The sequence below is a fragment of the Oreochromis niloticus genome, linkage group LG2 (genome assembly GCF_001858045.2).
Source record: "Oreochromis niloticus isolate F11D_XX linkage group LG2, O_niloticus_UMD_NMBU, whole genome shotgun sequence".
Lineage (NCBI taxonomy): Eukaryota > Metazoa > Chordata > Actinopteri > Cichliformes > Cichlidae > Oreochromis > Oreochromis niloticus.
This window is the reverse complement of record NC_031966.2, coordinates 13,399,803-13,420,831: the sequence shown is the minus strand read 5'-3', so window position 1 is coordinate 13,420,831 and position 21,029 is coordinate 13,399,803. Positions and strand designations below refer to the sequence as shown.

At 37.9% G+C, this 21,029-nt stretch overlaps 1 protein-coding gene and 1 long non-coding RNA gene across 2 annotated transcripts; both read left to right on the top strand.

Annotated features, from left to right (window-relative positions):
* The first annotated feature begins 1,149 nt into the window (after positions 1–1,149).
* On the top strand, positions 1,150–21,029 carry elovl6 (ELOVL fatty acid elongase 6). The gene is made up of 4 exons (XM_003443399.5): positions 1,150–1,425; positions 16,762–16,893; positions 17,126–17,277; positions 19,335–21,029. The coding sequence occupies exons 1-4, from the start codon at positions 1,343–1,345 to the stop codon at positions 19,775–19,777; spliced, it is 810 nt and encodes a 269-aa protein (XP_003443447.1). The 5' UTR covers positions 1,150–1,342; the 3' UTR covers positions 19,778–21,029.
* On the top strand, positions 1,432–11,684 carry LOC112847794 (uncharacterized). The gene is made up of 2 exons (XR_003221586.1): positions 1,432–4,100; positions 4,746–11,684. It is a non-coding gene; the product is annotated as an uncharacterized LOC112847794 (long non-coding RNA).

Below are 21,029 nucleotides of genomic sequence, written 5' to 3'. Positions count from 1 at the left end.
TTCAGCAGCTTTATGGTCATCAGTTCTGCCACGTTACTTGTAACAAGTTGGTCATTTTGCACCTCTCTGTTTTTCAATCAGTAAATCAGTATTAACAGCAAACTCTTACACCTACATTGTGAGTGTGGTGATGTTTAAATCTGGTGAAACAACCTTGGTGTAAGTGTAAAATTATACATTTGAGGTGATGCTCTGCTTTTAAAAACCAATGAATCACACTCAACTTGCTGAATTTTTCTGTACAAAACCTTTAGTACAATTGTTGTTCCACCCAATTCAAAAGTTCTTAGAGAATTTTCTGTATTTGTGAAAGAAAAAACTTTTTAAAATAAACTTTCAACCAAATAATTTTCTTGAACTAGATGATGATAAATTGACCAATCTCACCAGAAATAAGCTGTTCAATAGTTAAATGCAGTAACTTAAAAATGCTTCAGAAGTATTGGGGAATTCGCCAGCTTCTGTATGGGACTTTGAATGAATGTGCTAAAAGTCCAAGTAAAACTGCAATATCATCAGCTCACTATCCAAAGCCTGTGAAAGAGCACAGTTTGCATATCAGTGATGAAATTGTATAACTTGCATGCAAAAGTATCACCTTTGTTGTTTCTAGGTGAGAGTTCGACTACTAAGATAATAATAGCGCAACCCATCACCCCACCTATTTATCTTACCAGATACAGAAACTGCTTGTACCTGGATAAGCAGATAAGGCAGCTATTACAAAAGCCTTTCTAAGTGTTGGGAAACAGCTACCGGCCTAGTGATTACAGAATAAAGGTACACGTCATTCACGCTTAAGTAATAAAAATCTCTTTGAATATAAAATAATGTTTATGTGGTTTGTTTCTGAAACAAAATGAAAATGTTTCACAAAAAAATATGACGAAAAGAAGCACGAGACTGCTTACATAAGATACAATATAATCCTATAAACCCTGGTGAAAATGTATTTGAGCAAATATCTTTAGTTCGTGCTTGAAGCTAAATTAGACTTCCAAACCACTGGGCTTCAATATTACCAATATTTTTCTTATATATTGAAAATGACCATAGAATAAAATATGAAGGCATCAAATTAAACTTTCAAGGACGCAATCTGACGGCTTTAGGACCCTGACGTCACCCTCCTTCAGGAAGAGGGCGTCGGCTCGGTAGCCGGTGGAGGAGGAAGGTGCTGTGACTGGCGAGCTGCTCGCGCAGTGACGCGTACAACCGCGAGGTCAGGACATCGGCGCGAGCGATGCGAGTCAGGGGCTGCGAGGAAACAGACTAGAGAGAAACACCTCTGCCGGGTATCGTCTTGTTTCAGCGGCGTGAAGAGAAACACAGTGCAGTGAGCATGTCGGTGCTAGCTTTGCAAGAGTATGAATTCGAGAGACAGTTCAACGAGGACGAAGCTATCCGATGGATGCAGGAGAACTGGTAAGGCTACACTGTAACGTTAGCGCCCCGTTTATAATCCCATATATAGCAATGAACGGTTTTTCTACAGCACATTCAACGCGCCGTGCTCATGCTAAATGTGTGTTGGAGCCTGTAGCACTGAACATACATCCACCTCGTTTCCCGGGATTAAACCTAGCCGTATCCTCTTACATCAGCCTCTTTGTCATCATCCGCGAATTTCTGACTGTGCTTCATAAAATGAACAAATTCATGCAGGCCTTCAGCCGCGTGCGAAAACGCCGCTCTGCCACAATTCAGTCTGTCTGCTCTCACTGGATACTACATGCTCTTCCACTGTTGCATTGTGCATCTTTCATGAATAGGATTTGTCCTTGAATTCCTGTGATTTATTCTCCCGGCATCACTGCCGCGATAGTATTGTAAAGGTCATCCATTCCTCCAGCTGTCATACCGCCATCCACTCACTGGGCCAGTATGTTTTTCTCCACTGACTGATTGATTTTCTTTGGTCAGGGGTGGACACCCGTCATGGTTTATTTTTGTCCTTTAAAATAAAGATCTTTGTTATTAATTTAGTAATTATTTGTTCTGTGATTTAAAAACAGTTATTTTTCAATATGAGTCATATATTGATTGTTTTCAATCAGTGGAGTATAAAAATGATTAAAATCTATCATCACAAACCCCCAGACTCTAAGGGGTCAAACAGCGTGCTTGGTCCAATACATTTCCTATGTAAATGAAAAGAGAAAGTGTTTGGAGTTTTACTTTAAACAAAATGGCTGAGACTATTATTAATCTATCAAAATTGTTGATATTGTATTCTTTTTTTATTGATTGAGTAATAACCCAACTCTGTTAGCTCTAAATAAGATGCTTTTCCAAATGAAAGAATAGGAAATCCCAATTAACCTAAAAATTAATTGCTGCACAAAATATAAGAGTAACTTGCAGCAAAAGCCTTTTTTAACAGTACTAATTGGAGTCACTGATGAGTCACAGCTTCCCACAAATCAGATGTGTTTTCTTCCTCTAGCCGTAAGCATGCATTTTTTTTAAACAGCTTTTTTTCATAATAGTGTATAATTTGACCTTTTACAGACATTTCATTTTTTAAGTACCTTGTTAGGGAAAAAAACAAAGCAAAACAAAAATCTGAGTGATGTTAAGCAACTGGATTAGCAGTTCTCCACATGCTGCAGATTCTGTTAGAGTGGCCTTTCAACTTGCAGCTGATCTACAGAACAGAAGGACTATTCTCCCAACAGCTGTCCAAGGTGGTGTGGATGGAGTATATATGAGAAAGCAGGATGAGATCTGTTCTTGGAAGGCAGCTGAACATTCTTGAGGGTCACTATAACAGCAGCCTGACCAACAGTCCAGAGAATGGTGAAAATATGAAACAGGAAGTCGCAATTTTTTTCTTCTTCAAAATAAGAGTGAGGTGGCTTGCCCTCAAAATACCCTGTACTAGTACAGGATGCTGTAAATTAAAGCTGAAGTCACCTTCTGGCATCGTTGTTCGTTGATAAGAAGCGTCAATATTTAAAATGTCTCACTGTTTACTTAGGGTGGTGTCTGCCACGCTTTGCACAAACTGTAACATTACTCCAGGCTGAAATTTCCCTGTTGCTACTAACGGATGAGTAAATATTCTTCATGATTGTGTGCAGTCATGTATTACAATCGTGGGTCATGTACTGGTCCGTCCACCCATCTTTTGCATGAATTAATAGAGGGTTATTATGGTCCAGGTCCACGCCAGGTTGAGCAAGAAGCAAAATGATTCATGCATAAGTTAGTATGAGCTTCATTCACTAGTAGTGGGCTTTTAGAAGGCAGCACACAGAACGTAAGAGGTATTTATCTAGTTTCATTTGTTTCAACTGCCTGTAAAAAGGCAGATTATTTTTAAAGCATATTTTCCTTGAGTGCTTGGAATGAGTTATAGAACAGTTTCAGTCTTATTCAGTAAAATTAAACCTGTGTGTGTGTGTGTGTGTGTGTGTGTGTGTGTGTGTGTGTGTGTGTGTGTGTGAGAGAGAGAGAGAGTGAGAAAGAGAGCGAGAGAGAGTGAGTGAGAGACCACATGGGAGTAATGTGTAGGAGCTGTCCATACCCTAGTACTGACAACCAACCAATAACGTTCATCTTCTGATGTCTGCTGACAGAGCATTAGCCAATCACGTTGCAGCTGATCTGTGATGACCTCTCTCTGCTATTCCTGTAGTGGAAGATGTCAGACAGGGCCAGTGCACATGGCTAATAGAGACAACATCTATGAAAAAAGGGACTGTATAAGTTTATGAGTTGACATTAGGAATGTAATAAAGGGTGATGTGTTTTTATGGCTTAAGGGTGAGATATAAGGAGCTCTTATGAAAGCATGTGCCGTAGAAGAAAAAAATGCCTCTTTTTAATGGTTAGCTCAGTGCAATACTTAAACCACCACACAATAACTTTAATCTAATTTGCACAGTTTGCGTTTATGTATTTATTTTGTGTATTTATCCTGCAAACCATTAACAAGACCAAGTGCAAATATGAACTGATTTCAGTTCATATTTGCAAAAGCAAATGGCAAGAATTGCATACAGATCTCTGGCTTGGCTGTTTTTAGTCTTGTTTGAATAGAAGAACCGGAGGATCCCTTTTGATGGATGTGCCAGGAAATAATTCAGACTCTGAAGGTAAGGCAGATCATATATTTATCATATAACATGTGTATCTTATATTTATCTTTGGAAATCACAATAAATGTTTATTTTGCATTGCATTTAACTGGCTATAGAGTAGACACGTGAGTTATATAAAAGCATGTGTGCATGACAGAGGAGTCATTGATAAAGCATGCAATTGGCCCTGAAGTTAACACCATTAGACTGTGACTGCTGAACATAGTTATGTCATAATGTTGATGATGATAAAAACAAACGGCTCTAAGACTATTCTATTAGTCAAAACCAAAGATATCTTTTCAGAATTCATTATATATGTTACACTGCTGTGTTACATTTTTTCCTAATATTTCCATGTACTGTATTCTCATTGTTGAATATAGGAAAGCATCAGCTTTAGTCATGACGGTCATTTACATTTCAAGCATGTTAACTGAACCATGAATCCTGTTCTTTGGCTATCAGATATTATGTATTATTTTTAGTGTGGTCAGTGTTGCCTGTTTCAGTTTGTATTATTTGATGTTAAATATGCACAAGTTTATTTTTCTTGTTTCATGTCCAGCCAAGTCCCAGCTAAAGTAACCCTTCTGTTTAAAACAACACGAGACATAAGTGTACATTGTTATATACTGTGTGTATGTCATTGTTCTGCAGGGATGAATGGAGACTGGTGCCCTGATCTAATGTCTTTGTTGGATACTGACAGGAGACAGCTCAGTATTGTATAAGAAAGGTCAAAGAGTTGGTTGAAGAACTAAGAAGAGGAGGAAGAACTGAATACAACCCTAAATACTGTGTAATAACATCAGCATCTTGCCTTTTCAACAACAAAATGCATTCAGTACAATATAAATATATATTGTATAAAAATATAAAAAAAAAAAAAGGAAAAACGCCAAGATAATGACTTCCATTTACTTCGGAAGTCTTAGCAGCATGTTTCTCCTGGGACCTGAGTCAGTTGAAGTCAGATGCACTCCTCAGCTAGATCATATTAATATAAGTGAATTTTTTTTCTTCATCTCAGTTCCTTGGCCCTTCACAACCCATTTCAACACATAATCACTTAACACACAGTTAGCATTATGCAATGCATGACTGTAATTGCACATGTAGTGCTTTTATTAAGATAACTTTGCAAACTTGTCTTTGATATAAAATTGTTTAGCATGACATATGCAGCATCATATTGTTTTGAATAAAGTCTGGTTAAAAACACATGCATGGGTTTCTGTATTTGTTGTTGCAGCTCAAATTTGGGTTTGAAATTAATAAACAAGCACTTCTCTCGTTTTGATCGGTGATAGCACGTCCAGTCTAATGTGGTAATATCTGGACTACAGTCTTTGGTTATTACATCTGGTGTGCTGTGTGACAGAACTGGTTTGTTATCACTTCAAATGAAAACACTTATCTTCCTAAATATATTAAAACCTTAGATGCGATCCAGTGCAATGAATAAAACCTGCTGTATGTCAAAATTGCCTGATGCATGTTAAGATTGCAGTGTTCCTTACTATCCATAAAAGACACGTTGTTATTATTCAGTGTTATACACACACCTTCAACCTGCTGACTCAGTCTGCACTTCCACAAACGTCATCATTTCTCATTAGCATGCAGATTGTTTAGAACCTTATGTTCTGTTTTTTGAAAATTCCCTTGTGTGGATAGCATCCCCATGGGTCTCTGCTCTTTTGATGGATCTCTGGTGATTTTGCTTTGGACTGATAACACGGGCTGCACAGTCGTAGAATACTGCAGGGAATGAATAATGAAAATTTTGTGTGTGGTCTGACTGTTAATGTTTCTTCTAGAATTTGCTTCATTTGCTGTTGCTTTATAAACTTATTTTTAGAGGAAAATAATAATTTTTAGACTCTGCCTTTATGAAATGTTTATGAATATTACTTTTAACAGTAGCATTGCTTCTTTTTAGCTAACCATTTGCCTTTCAGTTCAGAAGTATCCTGGCTCACTGACTATCTTGAAGATCATGTTTCTGGAACTCGATAAGTTGGGGAGATAGCTGTCTTCCATCACAGTTTCATGTTACTTATTCAGTCCAAGTGCAGCCTTCTCCATTGTTTCTGAGTTCTCATGCCCTATTATGGTACAGATGAGACCAGTAGATGGACTGGATTAAAGAATTATGTTGCATCAGTGGTTCCGACCAAAATGAGGAGAAAGATCTGGGATTAGTAGTGAGTCAACTTTTAAAATATGAGCAAGGGACCACACTAAAAAGTTAATTTATTATGCTGGAAATCTGTGAAAATAATAATAAAAATTCAAAAATTATTTAGCAACTGTACTTGGGCAACCACCTGAACAACTAAAGTTAAAGTGTGTGAAATGTTACCTAGCTTGTTTTCATTTTTCTCTTGAAAAATAATATATGCATTTGTGTGCATTCTCTTATGCAACTTTTAAAAAGATTCATCATTCAAAGCAGTGCAGATGATGTGAGAGAGATCCTTGATGAGAAACCAATTCAGTATTTTTTTTCAATAAATTATTTTTAGGTATTAGAGACACCTTTTTGTGTTTTTTAGATGATTTCCTGTTTCCTGAATTGCATCTGTAGCTATAAGTAAATGGATGCTGCTTCCTTTGTAACAAGAGCAGCACATGGTGATGCTAATCATTCTTGACCATGTTAACCAAGAATGTGCTTCAGGCTTGATGTTTGTTCGGCCTGTTTTCTTCTCACCACTGGTGAGGCGAGGTAGAGATATGTGCTGACTCCTCGGGAACTGATGTCTGCCTGGGGTGTTGCTGCAATTTTGTTTCGCTTTCAGTTTTTATTAGGGTGCCAGTAAAAAGCTTTAATACAAGCGAAAGCAGCTCATATTACAGCTATTTTGTGTTTCTGTGTATGTGTGATTTTGCAAGCCTGTGAAAATAAATGACCCTAATTTAAAACGCATGTGTTAGTTTAATAATTGGCTAAAATATACCTTATTTTGTTCAAGCTAGAAATGCAAAGACTGAACATTGGTATGGGTGAGATCAACCCAACTGGCTGCCTTGTCATTTCTTCAACAGACCCTCTGTTAGCGTGGCCATGTAAATCACCAGCTTCTGTAGGTGTAATATGTAGGTGGCCCAGTACTTTTTGTCCATATAATGGATACCTTTGGTTAAAATGTACATTTAGAAAATAACACATTAAGCCCAAATTATAAACCACTAACACAAAAATATATTTCTACAGAATTTTCAGTCTTCAATTTTTTACTTTTTACAATCGTTTTGAAAAATCTTTTCAAAACTGCACTAACATTAGTTTTTAGTTGGTGGACTTTCTGTTCCCCATTTCCTCTGGTGAATTGAAGCTTTTCTTGAGTGGTGACATACATGAGGGAATATGGAATGAATGCAGTTGGACTACATTTCTTCTCGCTGTAGTTACAAGAATGTGTGTCTTTTTCACTTTGTACTTGATGATGTGTGTTCCAATGAAAACAAAATTAGGCCCCATAGATAACATACTGGTGATGCAATCCTCAGACTAAAGGTTGAAAGCCATCCTTTCTTTAAAAAAACAAACTACTGCTACTTAAATGTTATCATTTATAAATCGAACAACTTTTGTCCATTATGTAGTAACAATTACAGCTTCAACGTGATGGTTGTGTGATAATGTCAATTATTGCACAACAAATGTGCAACACAAACTCCTTAAAGTAAGTATGACTTTTGGACATGCTGCTAAGTGACCTGTAAGTGCATCTTGGAGATTCTTGGATGATGACTGGTTATTATGTAATATAGCTAGATTATATTCACTGCAACTTGTGGTATTTTTTTTCTTACTTTCTCTTTTTCTGCTTTTCTGCTCGTCTGCTCTTTGGCAAAGTTACTCCTTTTACTCTCTATAGGGTACAGAAAGTGCTGCCAAGGAGTTAACTGTCCTGAACTAAACTAAAATATTGCAAGTGTGCGCACAGATACACAGTTCTGTGCTGTGTATATAGTTGCATATGTCTTTGTGACATAGCATACACACACACAGTTAGACACCAGCTCACTGTCACAGGCATGCAGACTCATCCTCAGACTGCAAGCACAGGATTACATAAGACATGAAATCTCCTGGAGAAGCTAATACAGATCCAAGTCTCACAGCAGGTTATCCAGCAGCTTTATACGACACTGTTAGTGGGGGAGGGGATGGCCAATAGGATCACCATTCTTATTATAATGTGCAATGTACTGAAGATGTTGGTACATAGGTCAACAAAAACCAAAAACTTAAGGTGTTAGGATATGCTGGCATACTTCAACTTAATGTTTAGACCTAATCGTTTACTATAAAACTGTATTTGGGCTGGATGGCTTGGCTCTCTTGCCTATATGTCATGTTTGAAGTTAGACTACTCAACTTTTATAGGCTAAAAGACCATTTTCATTTGAATCTTTATGGTGGTGATAATGTTGTGAGAGCACATCTCTGGAGCTGTGGTTTGTTGGTTCCATCCTCAGTATTCTCTCAAAAATAAATTCTCTTTTTATTTATTTCTCTTTTCATTTAGCAGCAGTGCAAAATGAGCCAACACCCAGCGTCTGAATCTGTAATAATGGTTACGCACCAGAGGGAGAGGGAGCGTGATGCTTTCCTGACTTAACTGAGCAGCTCTTGTAGACTGCACTCATTGTACACAGTTTTACATAGAGAGCCGGCTCTGCAGTCATAGATTTCACCTTATTTTAATGTTTTTTACCACTAAGCTAGTGCTTCTTATGCTCATTTAGGTGAATGCAGCTGCCAGCCTTGCTGCAAGAAAGAAATCTCTGCTGATTCTGTTACTGCTTCATGCTGATCCTTCCCAAAAGAGCTCTGACTTTGTAGTTTTTTATTTGTGCTGCCTCGGCCCACTTTGACAAACAGCAGAGTCAGGCTATTTGCCACAACCCTTTAACATATTGCACAAGTAGTTTTTACCTTGTGCAGTTTACTATCTTAATTTATTTATTAAATTATATTTTAGGAGGCATTATGACATACTTCGAGGACTGAGGAAACTTTAGAGAGAACTGAACAGAAAACTGTGATAAGGAGTCTTAAAATATATAATCTTTACAAGCACATGCACAAAGTGAGTCAGGTCTTAAAAACATGAGTGAAAGAAGCAACAAATCACTCATGACAGGTTCTAATGTGAGGGTGAGTAACACTGGCTAATATTAGGCTATTTATATTGGTTTTTTTCCTGCAACCAACGAAGTAATCGCATTTTGGCAAAATAAGAATTTTCTTATTCAGCTAACATTTGGTCATCTGTTACAGGGTAGTGCTGGGCTTGTTTTATGGTACTGCCGTTGTGATCATTTGTATAGGAATTTGCTTATGGAGAGCCTATGAACAGGGGTTTTCAGCCTATGCAAATGTGGATGACACTGTGTGTAGGTCGAATGCTGATTGTTGGACAAGGGAGCAGGGACAGCAAAGATAAAAACTTGAAAGATTAAGAAATGAAAATCACAAATGGTGACTGCAGTGGACACTTGATTGTTGTTAATACTGGGTCTTTGTATGTAGGACTTTGCAGCTGGCTGAAGGACTAAAAACAATGAAAGAGTTGCCCACAAACAAGTTGAACCACATACTTTGAATACTGCCTCCAACAGATGCGATCTGCTGGTGGATTGACTCTCAGTAGGTGCCTACGGTTTGCCAGTGTACTGGACGCGGACAATCATCAAGAGGCTACTGTAGTTTCTATGTAAATTTCATCATCAGATGGTCAGTGCGAGGCTCTGAGTGAACATCACCTGACCATCTGTCTCTGATCGCTATTTGTGACAGTGTGGACGTGTTAGTGGAGACTACAGAGCACCAAATGTGCATGCACCCTTAAGGTGGACTTCAGTCAGACTTCAAAGAATTAACACTACGGCTACTACTTTGTTGTGTTGTCTCCAGGAGCCCATGTCTGTTCAACAGAGTATAATTGTTATTTAGTGTTTACAAACTAAATTATTATACAGTAGACTTCTTGATCATCATACTGGTGTTTGAGCAAAAACAAATATAAGCTAAATATAAATTAAATGAATTATTAAAAAAATAAATAAAATGTAAAACTCTGCTGATGATGAAGTAATCTGTTGCAATAGTTGGTCCTTAGGCTCTAAAATTATTTTAAAAATGTAACTTGTTTGTTGTCTCGAATTTATTGACACAATGTTCACCTTGGTTTAAGTAAGTGATTTTGCTGTTTTAAATTTGTGTTGTGTGGATTTACATACTTAACATTTAGGTGGTATATAGATGGCATTGTGAGCATTGCCTAGCATCCCTTCATTCAAGCATGGCAACGCAATTACTGAAAAAGTTGCATGCTAGTGCAATATTTGTCACCTGCTGGTTGAAAGAGAGCGCTAACAACAGAAAAAGAGTGCAGTGAGTTTTGGTTAGGAGGAAGAATCATTACTAAATCTTTGTTCTCACTCTTTACAAAACTTTAATTTTGCATTTCACATTTAATGTTAATGGACCAAGAAAATCTGCATTATGCTTTTGAAATACGTTTGCAACCATCTATGGAGTGACAGGATGCGTGACTGCACCTTTTCCCAACCTTATAAACAATATTTTTTCATATTGACCAAAACTACCACCAGTGACTACCAATGGGCCTTGCAAAGTGCAATCAGTTTCATGATCATTATTATGGAAATTCTAATTACCATTGATCAATGGAAATGTCTGCACATTACCGTTACAGTTGGGGGAATGGCTGCAATCACAATACTGTAAGATGGTGAAAGATATATCGTTAGAGATGGTTGTTCCCTTTTCATGTAAATGGCCTCCTTGAATCCCCACTCAAACCAGTGTTCCTTCTTGTTCAGGGTGTGCATACCCTCATCATTTAAAGAATAATGATGCAGTAGCTCTTCTGTGTTGTGCCATCTGCTTATCCAGAGGTGGTTTGGTTTCCCCGATGTGTAATTCACAGCAATCTTCTTGGCACTTCACCACGTACGCTATATTATTCTGTTTGTGCTGGAGGACCCGATCCGTCAGGTGGACCAGTTGTTGGCATAGCGTGTCGTGGGGTTTGACAGCTACAGAGACCGTGTTTTGACAAAATGCGTCTCAGCTGTTCTGTTAAAGGTTTTCGTTTAGGCAGCAGTTGTCTTTCTTCTCTCCTGGATCGCCTGGAGCATTCTTTAGGTGCTTTCCCAGCTTTGACAAATGTCCAGCTGGGATAACCACACTTACTCAGGGCCTTTTTGTAATGGTGTCCTTCTGATTCCCTGGCCGCTGTGGCTGTGGGGATGATCAGAGTCAAACATTTCTCCCCCTGAAAACGATATGTCCAGATGAACAGAATCGACTCTCTGGAGTAATCAAAATTTATGAGAGAATAAACTGAAAATTCCCCTGGAGTTTGTGCTTGTCTGGCTTGTAATACACTGCAAATCAGAATCAGAGGAACTTTATTAATCCCAGAGGGAAATTGAGTTGTCAGGGCAGCAAATATACAAACAAACAAACAAACAAACAAACAAACAAACAAAAAAACCAACCAGCACTCATATAAAATGAGTGTAGAAACAGAGTTATGATAAGTATTAAGATAATTAGATAAATATAGAGAGATGGGTATAAATATAAACGGACAAGTATGTGTGCAAATATATTTTGTGGTGCAAGTACATCATACACTGCAAACAGCCCTGTATTGTATTGTATTAGCGCTGTCACTTGCTCCTGATTTTGGAATATGTGCAGAAATATGTTAAACCATAGACTGTAGCTTTCAGGTCTGGAAGTGCCTTGATATTTTGCATTTTTATCTAATAGCCAGAAGGAGGTGAGTCCACTGGTTGTAGACATGTGATAGCTAAAGGTGCCCCAAATGGAGGATCACATGCTTTCTGAAGCTGCGGGTTCTGGTTAGAGTGCACTTCCAGCATACTGCAGTTGTTCAGGGAAGGAAGAGGACTACTACTGGGGTCCAAGTCCATATGACCAAGGGACAAAAATAATGAACTGGGGGGGGGAGGGCTGGTCTTAGCTGGTTATTAGCAACTTAGCTTTCAAAGTAAGAGAGAGGGAATTGTCCATTACTAAAATATACACTGAAGGCAATGATAAAATGAAGAAAGTGTGGCAAACACTGCATTTCAAGTGGATCTTGGTCACATAGATATCAACCAATCATTGAGTTATTAATGGAGTTAAATGCATAATTAAAATGTCACATGATGTCAAGTGCTTTGTGTTATAATGCTTTTAAATTACTATTTTTAATGAATTTTTTACTTAATAGATCACAAAAGACTATTTAAAATAAAATCTGTGTAACCTTTGCTAAACTGTGACCACTGATGACAGACATGGTAATTACAAATAAATGTGAAAAAGTATTTTGGATCAGTAACACAAGCAAACTGCAGTAGTATGCCAGGCGTGAGCCACTCCTCATTTCTTTATATAATGCTAGGAAAATAGGCAGTGTGTTTGTTATCAGTGTGACACTGAAAAGTGATGAGATGCTTTCCAGATGATGACGCATGCCAGATTCTGACACCACTAGCTGAAATGCAGCCCCTAAATTATGACAGACTCTCCACCTTCTTCTTCCATGTGGTTGTAGAAACTCACTTTTGCACCTCTCTCCTAACCTTCTCTGTACATCATAACAATATTTTTTGTTTGTTTTTTGAAAATTCAATAGTCTTTGAAACCAAAAATTTCAAATGTGCAGTAATCACCCCATAAGCTGCTGAGTTTTCACCTTTCCTCCCCATTTCCCTTCTGTAAGAAAGGCTCCTTGACAGCCACCTTTTCACCAAGACTATTTCTAATAAGTCTTCAACAAATAGTAGATGGAGCAACTGAAGAGGCAGATGCATCTCTTCTTTCTTTCTTTCTTTCTTTCTTTCTTTCTTTCTTTCTTTCTTTCTTTCTTTCCTTCCTTCCTTCCTTCCTTCCTTCCTTCCTTCCTTCCTTCCTTCCTTCCTTCCTTCCTTCCTTCCTTCCTTCCTTCCTTCCTTCCTTCCTTCCTTATTTTAAAGGACATGACTTTTACATAGTCTTCATCCGTTATCAATAGTTTTTAAAGAAAATGCTCAGGGACAAGGACTGAAAAGTTGTGAATAATAAGCCAGTGTTTAAAGAAAAAGGGCTCCAGAGAACCTAGCGATTTAGTGCTCGAGACCTCTTTAAAAAAATACCAGAAAGCCTGGCTCCTAGGAAGCACAATATAAAGAAATGAAGGCACATTACTTTAACTCAATAAATTCCTTTATAACATGACATCTAATTTGATAACCTTCAGAAACTAATGGCCATACTAGAACAAGCGAGGCTTGAACACTAAAAGGGTAAATGCAACTCATTTTGCTCCATCTTTAGATGATTTCATTGTACTCATAAGGAGTCCTATATATGAAATCATAGCTTAGGCTATGTTCATCATGCTACCCTTTGACCTTTAACCTTGAATGGCAGTACACCAAAGGGTAATGCTGAGATTGTTTCTCCTTTGCAATCCCCTCCAGCCACTCCACAGTATATAGGGCACTGTATTGTGTGTTGCTCTGTTCCCCCCTCCTTCCTGTGTAGTTGAGAAACAGTGATGTCATTCTGCAGTCCAACCCTGTTGTCATTCTGTAAATGCAGCTGAATTTGACTTTGACAGGTTTGTCCTTTGTTCTTCAGAGGTGGCCTCAAGCATTTTATGGTCTCCTGCAAGAACAGTTAGGTGACATCCTTTGTTGAAAGATGGAAAATAAAGAGTTGATACACTATGTGATAGTAAAAGTATTCATTTATTCAGTTTGAAAAGACAAAAGGCATCACTTTTTAATCTTCTAGCATTGGTTGACCCATAACCACCTACTGACATGCACCTTAACCTGACTGACCGTCTTACACAACCCTCCTGTAATGAAATTATGAAGTGGGATCCTAAAGTTAGCATCAAGTTCATTCTTGAAGTTCATTTTTGAGATAGTGATGTGATGGAATTAAAGCTTTAATTGATTATTGTCACATAGCCTTTTACATTTTTTTTAAAAGAAAATAAATTATACCTTTTTTGTGTGGCTACATTCTTGATCAGCAAATTTTAGCGCTGTTGTTGAGAGTGTCATCTGCCAAGGCAGCAGAACAGGTTTGTTCACAAGGTTGCACATGTGTGGCCTCTGTGAGAAATGTTCAGCAGTGTTAGCAATGCAAGTCTTAACCCTTTAAAGCCAACTATATCATGTTTAAAACATGCGTTTTTTGGACGTCTACATCAGTGTGAACCCCTATCTCCCGGAAAATTGAAATAAATTGCATGATATGCTTTTAAAGAATAAACTGCAAAAATGCCTGATGTAGTACTCTTGTGCTTGTATACCATATATCACAATTTAATTGGCAATTCTGTTTAGAGGCCTTATTTTAATTTTGTATAATAAAGCACTGAATACCTAGGGCTTAAAAAAAGTCAGCATCATGTTGTTGTCTTTGTATAACCTCTAAATAACAGTACAAACCTCACTGAAGTGGAACATCACTCCTTGGGCTACTTTTACTCAGCTAATTAATCCCAGAGCCTATTGGTCAAGCTCCAAGAATGCCTCATTCCTGGTTGCTGTGCACAGTCCTCTTGACAGCAAACCCAATGTTTTTTTGTTTTTTTTTTCATGTTTCCAAGGTTGCAGCTGCTGATATTTCTTTTTTCCAGTATCACCCCGCCGTTACACCCATATATCTACTTCTGGCTACCCTACTGTAGGTCTGATGCCTGACTAACTGGAACCTACTACGTTACCCTCATAAGGTTTATTTTCTTGGCTATGCTGCTTGAAACAATTACTCTGCTCTCTGTCCAACAGAGCAGATTGTTTTTCTACAATGCTGGTTTAGTGTTTTTCGGCCCTATTCAGCATCCAGTCTGTCAAGTCAGACCACATGCACCTTGTAATTGTGCTGAGCACTGACAAATGTTTTTCTTTAGATTCAGTTGAGCCAGGTGGTGTTTCACTGACAAGTTAATTAACACAAATGGAGATCACAGGATGGTAGGAGCTGAAACTGAATTGCAGCAATAACAATTAACTTGCAGCAAAGTATTAAATGGCAGTTGGAACTGGACTCTGATCATTAAATCATTGCTTCAGGCATTGCATGTGAAGTCACTGTATTATGTAAAACGTGTCTTGTGTACATTATAAAGCAGTGCTGGAAGAGGAACTTCTGTGCATGCAACAATTACATTGTTAGAAATGATTACTTTGTGATTGGAGTAAATTGCAAAGAAATGCTGCTTTCATTTAAAATGTCTGTTTTTTTTTTCCCTCATAGTATCTAAGGATGAAGCTTGCCAGCTTGCTCTTTGATAGTGTTTGTTTCTTCTTTGATGGATTACAGTAGAGTGCAAGTCTTAAGCAGTGGAGCAATTTATTGAAATGCAATCGTACATGAAAATAGAGTGTATAGATTAAGAAAAAGAAGCTTGAAAGTCAATATGTTGTATAAACTTTTATTGAGGAATAAAAGGTGGAATAGAGCCAGAGCTTTCTTAGGCAAGTCTTTTTTGGAATTTCTTCAAATAGTGTCCAAACTTCTTGATGGACATTCCAAAGCTTTTCTTTGGATGTTGGCTGCCTTTTCTTCTGCTCTCTGTCAAGATGGTTCTACATTTCAAGAATGTTGAGGTCCAGACTCTGGGAAAGCCAATCCGTGATTGATAGAAAAACATACAGTGGAATACAGTCAAGATATGCTTTCACTGGATTGCTGTTGCCAATCATATATATGGTGCATCAGAATCTAGTGCTGACCTCAGCCTCTTCTTCCTGTTTCCTTTTCTTAAGAGTGACTTTTTGACAGCCATCCTTCCATTTCTGATGGGTCTTCACCAAAGAGTAGATGGATCAACTGAAGGCTATGTCACATCTTCTCTGGATTTCTTTCCTATTTCTTAAGGATATGACTTTGAGATACTGTCCATCTGCTGTATATAGCTTTTTAGGCCTGCCACTTCTTTCTCCGCTTATCTAGCTTTTTAAAATCTTTAAGGGAGATACAGCTCTCTATGCCAAATGTGTGGCTAATAACTCTGGTAATTCCAACAAGGAATTACCTTGTGGGTGTCAAAAACACTACTGTCAAACTGTGTTATCTTTGGCTTTTTTCCATGACTTCAGCTAAAGAAATGGGAACAGATTAAGTTTTTTACAGCAGGCTGCTAGTAACAAAATGCCTAAAGATACAATTAAAAAAAGGTTCTATGCTAAATTGTCAGTTTTGTGTAGACAAAACAGCGGTCAATCCTTAGAGTTGGGTGCCGTTTTATGCTTGAATGATTCATAAGTTAGTCTAAAGTGACTTTAAAAGCATTCATCTAAAAAAAAGTGAGGTACAAGGAGTGGACTGAAAATGAGTGAAAAGGAACCAGTGTCCTAAGAAAAACTTTGAAAGAGCGTCAGAAAGTTCTGAAAACTTTTGCTCAAGATCGCTTTATAAGAACGTCTGACGTCTTTGGGAGCAAAATATAAAGAACTGAAAGGTGCTTCAAGACTTAACGTTCAGCTATTTTGGTCACATTAGTGTTACTTTATAACCTTCATTCCTCATTTGTTGCATTGAACATCAGTCTATCAGTATATTTTCCTGTGTATAGTAAGTCATGCTTTCTCTTTTTGGTGCTTGCAGGAAGAAGTCCTTTCTCTTCTCTGCACTCTATGCTGCCTGTATCCTCGGGGGGCGCCATGTCATGAAACAAAGGGAGAAGTTTGAGTTGAGGAAACCATTGGTGCTGTGGTCACTCACCCTTGCTGTATTCAGGTAAGAGGGTTAATATTTGTTTAATGATTATTTAATATAAACTGACTTCAGCTGTCAAACGTAGCTGCGTTTGACAACAACTACAAAACGGTAGCCATGTGCACAGTAAGAAAACCTCAGCCTTGTAGAAAGTGCTAGAAATACAAACATTTTAGCTATAGTGCAGGAAGCACTTTCACACTTTAACACAAATTATTTTCTGTGTCTGTATGTCCTCCTCACCCCCATGTAGTATTTTTGGTGCCATCCGTACTGGGAGTTACATGACGTACATCCTGATGACGAAAGGGCTCAAACAGTCAGTTTGTGACCAGAGCTTCTACAACGGGCCTGTCAGCAAATTCTGGGCATATGCTTTTGTACTCAGTAAAGCACCAGAGCTGGGTAAGTCAATTTAAAAAAATTTTTATTGGTTATCTTTTGCATATTTTTTTTCTACAATACTGCAAATACTGTAAAAGGCTGATGGGGTATTGTCGTCACCCTGTCGGGCAGGTGGTCAGCATGGACACCCAAGTTTGTGAATTTGATAACTCAAGAACGTACGGCTTTAAAATTAATACTAAAGGTGTATGTACTAATAATCTCAGATGAGTTTGAATCCCAGAAACCTCAATCTTAAGGTCAGGGGTCAGAGTTTCTGAAAATCTTCTGAATGTGATAACTGAAGAAGGAAGTCACCTAGAATTTTGAAATTGATACAATACGTGTATCTACTAGGAGGCTGATGGGTACAATTCGCCATCACCAGTATTTTTTTTTTTTTACACTTCTTTTTATAGATTTTGTGTGAATACAATTTTATTTTTTCTCATCTTTATCTTCCTAGTGTCAGATCTTCAGGCCTAAACCTAGAGCAGTTGTTCCTCTCAGCAGGAATTAAGAGTGGCAGATGCCATGTTCTGTCTGTCTGGCTAATGTCCAAACTATCATGTTGTGAAGTCTGGAAACTGGAGACTTGATAGTTTCTGTGTCTACTAGGTACAGAAAGGTACAGGCGGCTTAGGGAAACATAAGAAGGTGGACAGAGACCTTTGTGTGATGGATGGATGTCTCTCTAGATATGTGACTAAAAATTCGAGACACTGCAACCCCACTGCACATTCTAAAAACAAATACAAGACGCATATAAGTAGTTATGTTCAATGAAGTTCTGCTCTGTTTCATCAAAATACCACTATTTTCAGGACCAAAAATATGTATGGCTTGGCTTTAAGGATTCGAGTTGAGTACTCATTTAAGAGCTACAGGTCAGAAGCCAAATTTTTGGCACCGTGCTCACCTCTTTTAGCCATCCACTTTTGCCAATACACACTCATATGGACAACATCTTCACCTGTGATTCCAGGTGAATTAACACTGCAACTATTGCAGCAAAATCAGGTAGAAAATAAAATAACATTCATAACAGTAAATTCAGGTTTATTTGTAGTAAACTGGCTGCTGCAAGCCTTAATAAATGAATGTAAATAATAATCATGTTTGAATGATTAAGTAATTCATAATTTTGCATTGTAAAAGAGAAATTCCCCCAAAAATCGCCCTATTATGTGCATAATAGGGCAAATTCTAGCAGTATAATTTCAATACCAAAACAGTCCTTTGTGCTGTCACTGACTGGTTTCCTGGCTTAGAATGGAGCTTGGGGTCTGAAGGTTACATGACAGTAAGCATGATTGATCCAGTTAAAGGCGGCGTCAGTGTGACCTTGGTAAATATGTGACTAGTGGAACCTTACTTGGTTAATAAAAATCTCTATTATGCTTGAGTTAGTCATGCTTTGTGTTAAAATCCTAACTGTTTAACATACTGCAAATACTGCAGGATGAGTGTTCCTTGGGCATTTAAACTCATTCAGCCACTACATTCACTAATATACATATATATATATTTATTTTTATTTTTATTTTGACTGATGTAAAAAAAAATAAAAATGTAGGGAAGTGTACATTTACATTTATACATAAATTTGAAAACAAAAGCCCCAAATTTTCATAAGGAAAAATACATTTTGAAACCTGGAAACCACTGATATGAAGCATTGATATTATGGTGTTTTGTATTTGTAGCAGTACTTTAGTTTGTACTTTGTTGTAATAGGGCATATTTTCTGTTTTTTCAGCTTTTGCTGTAACCGCAACTGTTTATTGTAGAGTACTTATCGGCCTTAGCCTTGTTATGGGTGATAAATGGTATAATAAAAACTGCTTTTGCTGCCACTTGTGTTTGTGTTTATCAGTTTATTGGGTCCTAAGTTGTCAAACAATTCAGTGCTTCTCTGTGTGTGCCTAAAGCTTTGTGTTTTTACACAGCTTTGCATATTTGAGAGTGATTTGTATCACAGCCAGTTACATTTTGTTGGACAAATAATAACCATGTTCCTTTTTCTGCTGCTCCGGTCCTGTCTTATCCACGCCTAACTTCCACTCTCTTATTCGCAGGTGACACTCTGTTTATCGTCTTGAGGAAACAGAAGCTCATCTTTCTCCACTGGTACCACCACATTACTGTGCTGCTCTACTCCTGGTACTCCTACAAGGACATGGTGGCTGGCGGTGGGTGGTTCATGACAATGAACTACTTGGTCCATGCTGTCATGTACTCTTACTACGCACTGCGTGCAGCTGGTTTCAAGCTGTCACGCAAGTTTGCCATGTTCATCACACTGACCCAAATCACACAGATGTTGATGGGGTGTGTAGTCAACTACCTGGTGTACTCGTGGATGCAGCAGGGCCAGGAGTGTCCATCCCACATGCAGAACATTGTTTGGTCCTCCCTCATGTACCTCAGCTACTTTGTGCTCTTTGTCCAGTTCTTCTTTGAAGCCTACATCGGCAAGTCCAAATCATTGGCTATGGCTGCCACCAAGAAAAGCGAGTAAAAAATAAATGCCATAAGTATGAGAAGAAGGGAGATAATGTAAAAAGGGAGTTTGAAATTGAGAGCAGGGACCAGTGTCATGAGAGATGAATGGGCTTAGGTGTGAGAGAGGTGGCATGTAGCCCACGAAGTCTAGTGGGGGTGGGAGGGTCATGAAATGGTTGGTGTTTGTGCTTGAGCATTATTACTAATGTGCAGGTCTTTAAAAAAAAAACAAAATGAAAAAAAAAAAAAACCAACATTGAAGGTTATGTCTCCCTTGAGGGATGCTATAGAAACAGCACCACCATGATCAAAAGCCATCACAAGTTGTCCACCTGAAGTTTAAAAGCCCCCGTTTTAAATTCACATTTAAAAGTTTTTCCAAATGTAACGGATAACAAAAGGATCAAAATCACCAGATTAAAAACAAATTACATCTACCACAAGCATAAGTTTACTTATATAGATATATATATATATATATATTTAAATATATATGTATATTGAAAAAAAGACGGTACATATGAAGATGGAGTTAACATTAACACAGGCCATCTGAGTATGTTTTTGTTTGTCTGTCTGTCGTCAGTGTTGTTTTGGTTAGATCTGTCAAAGGAAAAGTTTGGAGCGCTGGTGAGTACATGGAGCTGAAGTGTTGGTGGTTGATGTGAACTGATGGGGTGAACGGCACTGTGTCGTCTGTCTTACATTGCAAAATGCGATATTTTTCTCAGGTCTTAGGTTATCTCTTTCTTAATATAATATGCATATCAAGACAAAGTAGACATGTTTAACATCTGCACCACTTTACAGTATGGCTGAATTTCATCTAGAATGTCTGCATAATTGAGAAAAAAAAGTATGAATGGAGCTGATTGGACTGAGTGTTGATCACACTGCTCCTGGCCGTGATGGGAAACAGATGCTGACAGTGCCCTGCTTCACCACTTGTCATGACCTTGCAGAAGTTGCCAACCACACTTGGAAAATTACTTGCCATTGACTTCCAAGCACTTCGCTGTGTTAAAGGGTCCCTACCAGTGACGAAACCAGTCTGTTGGACAATGAATGCTTAAATGGAGGAAGAGCATATTTCTGTTTAGCAAAAGAAAAAAAAATTCAAACATGCAAATTGTCAAAATCTGCTGTATTGAAAAAAATAGTATGTATCCTTAATGGTGTCTGTTGTGCTATTGTGCATTTGCACTGTATCAATGTAAAAAAATATGTTGCTGACAAACTTAACGTATGAACAAAGTGCAAAAATGTGA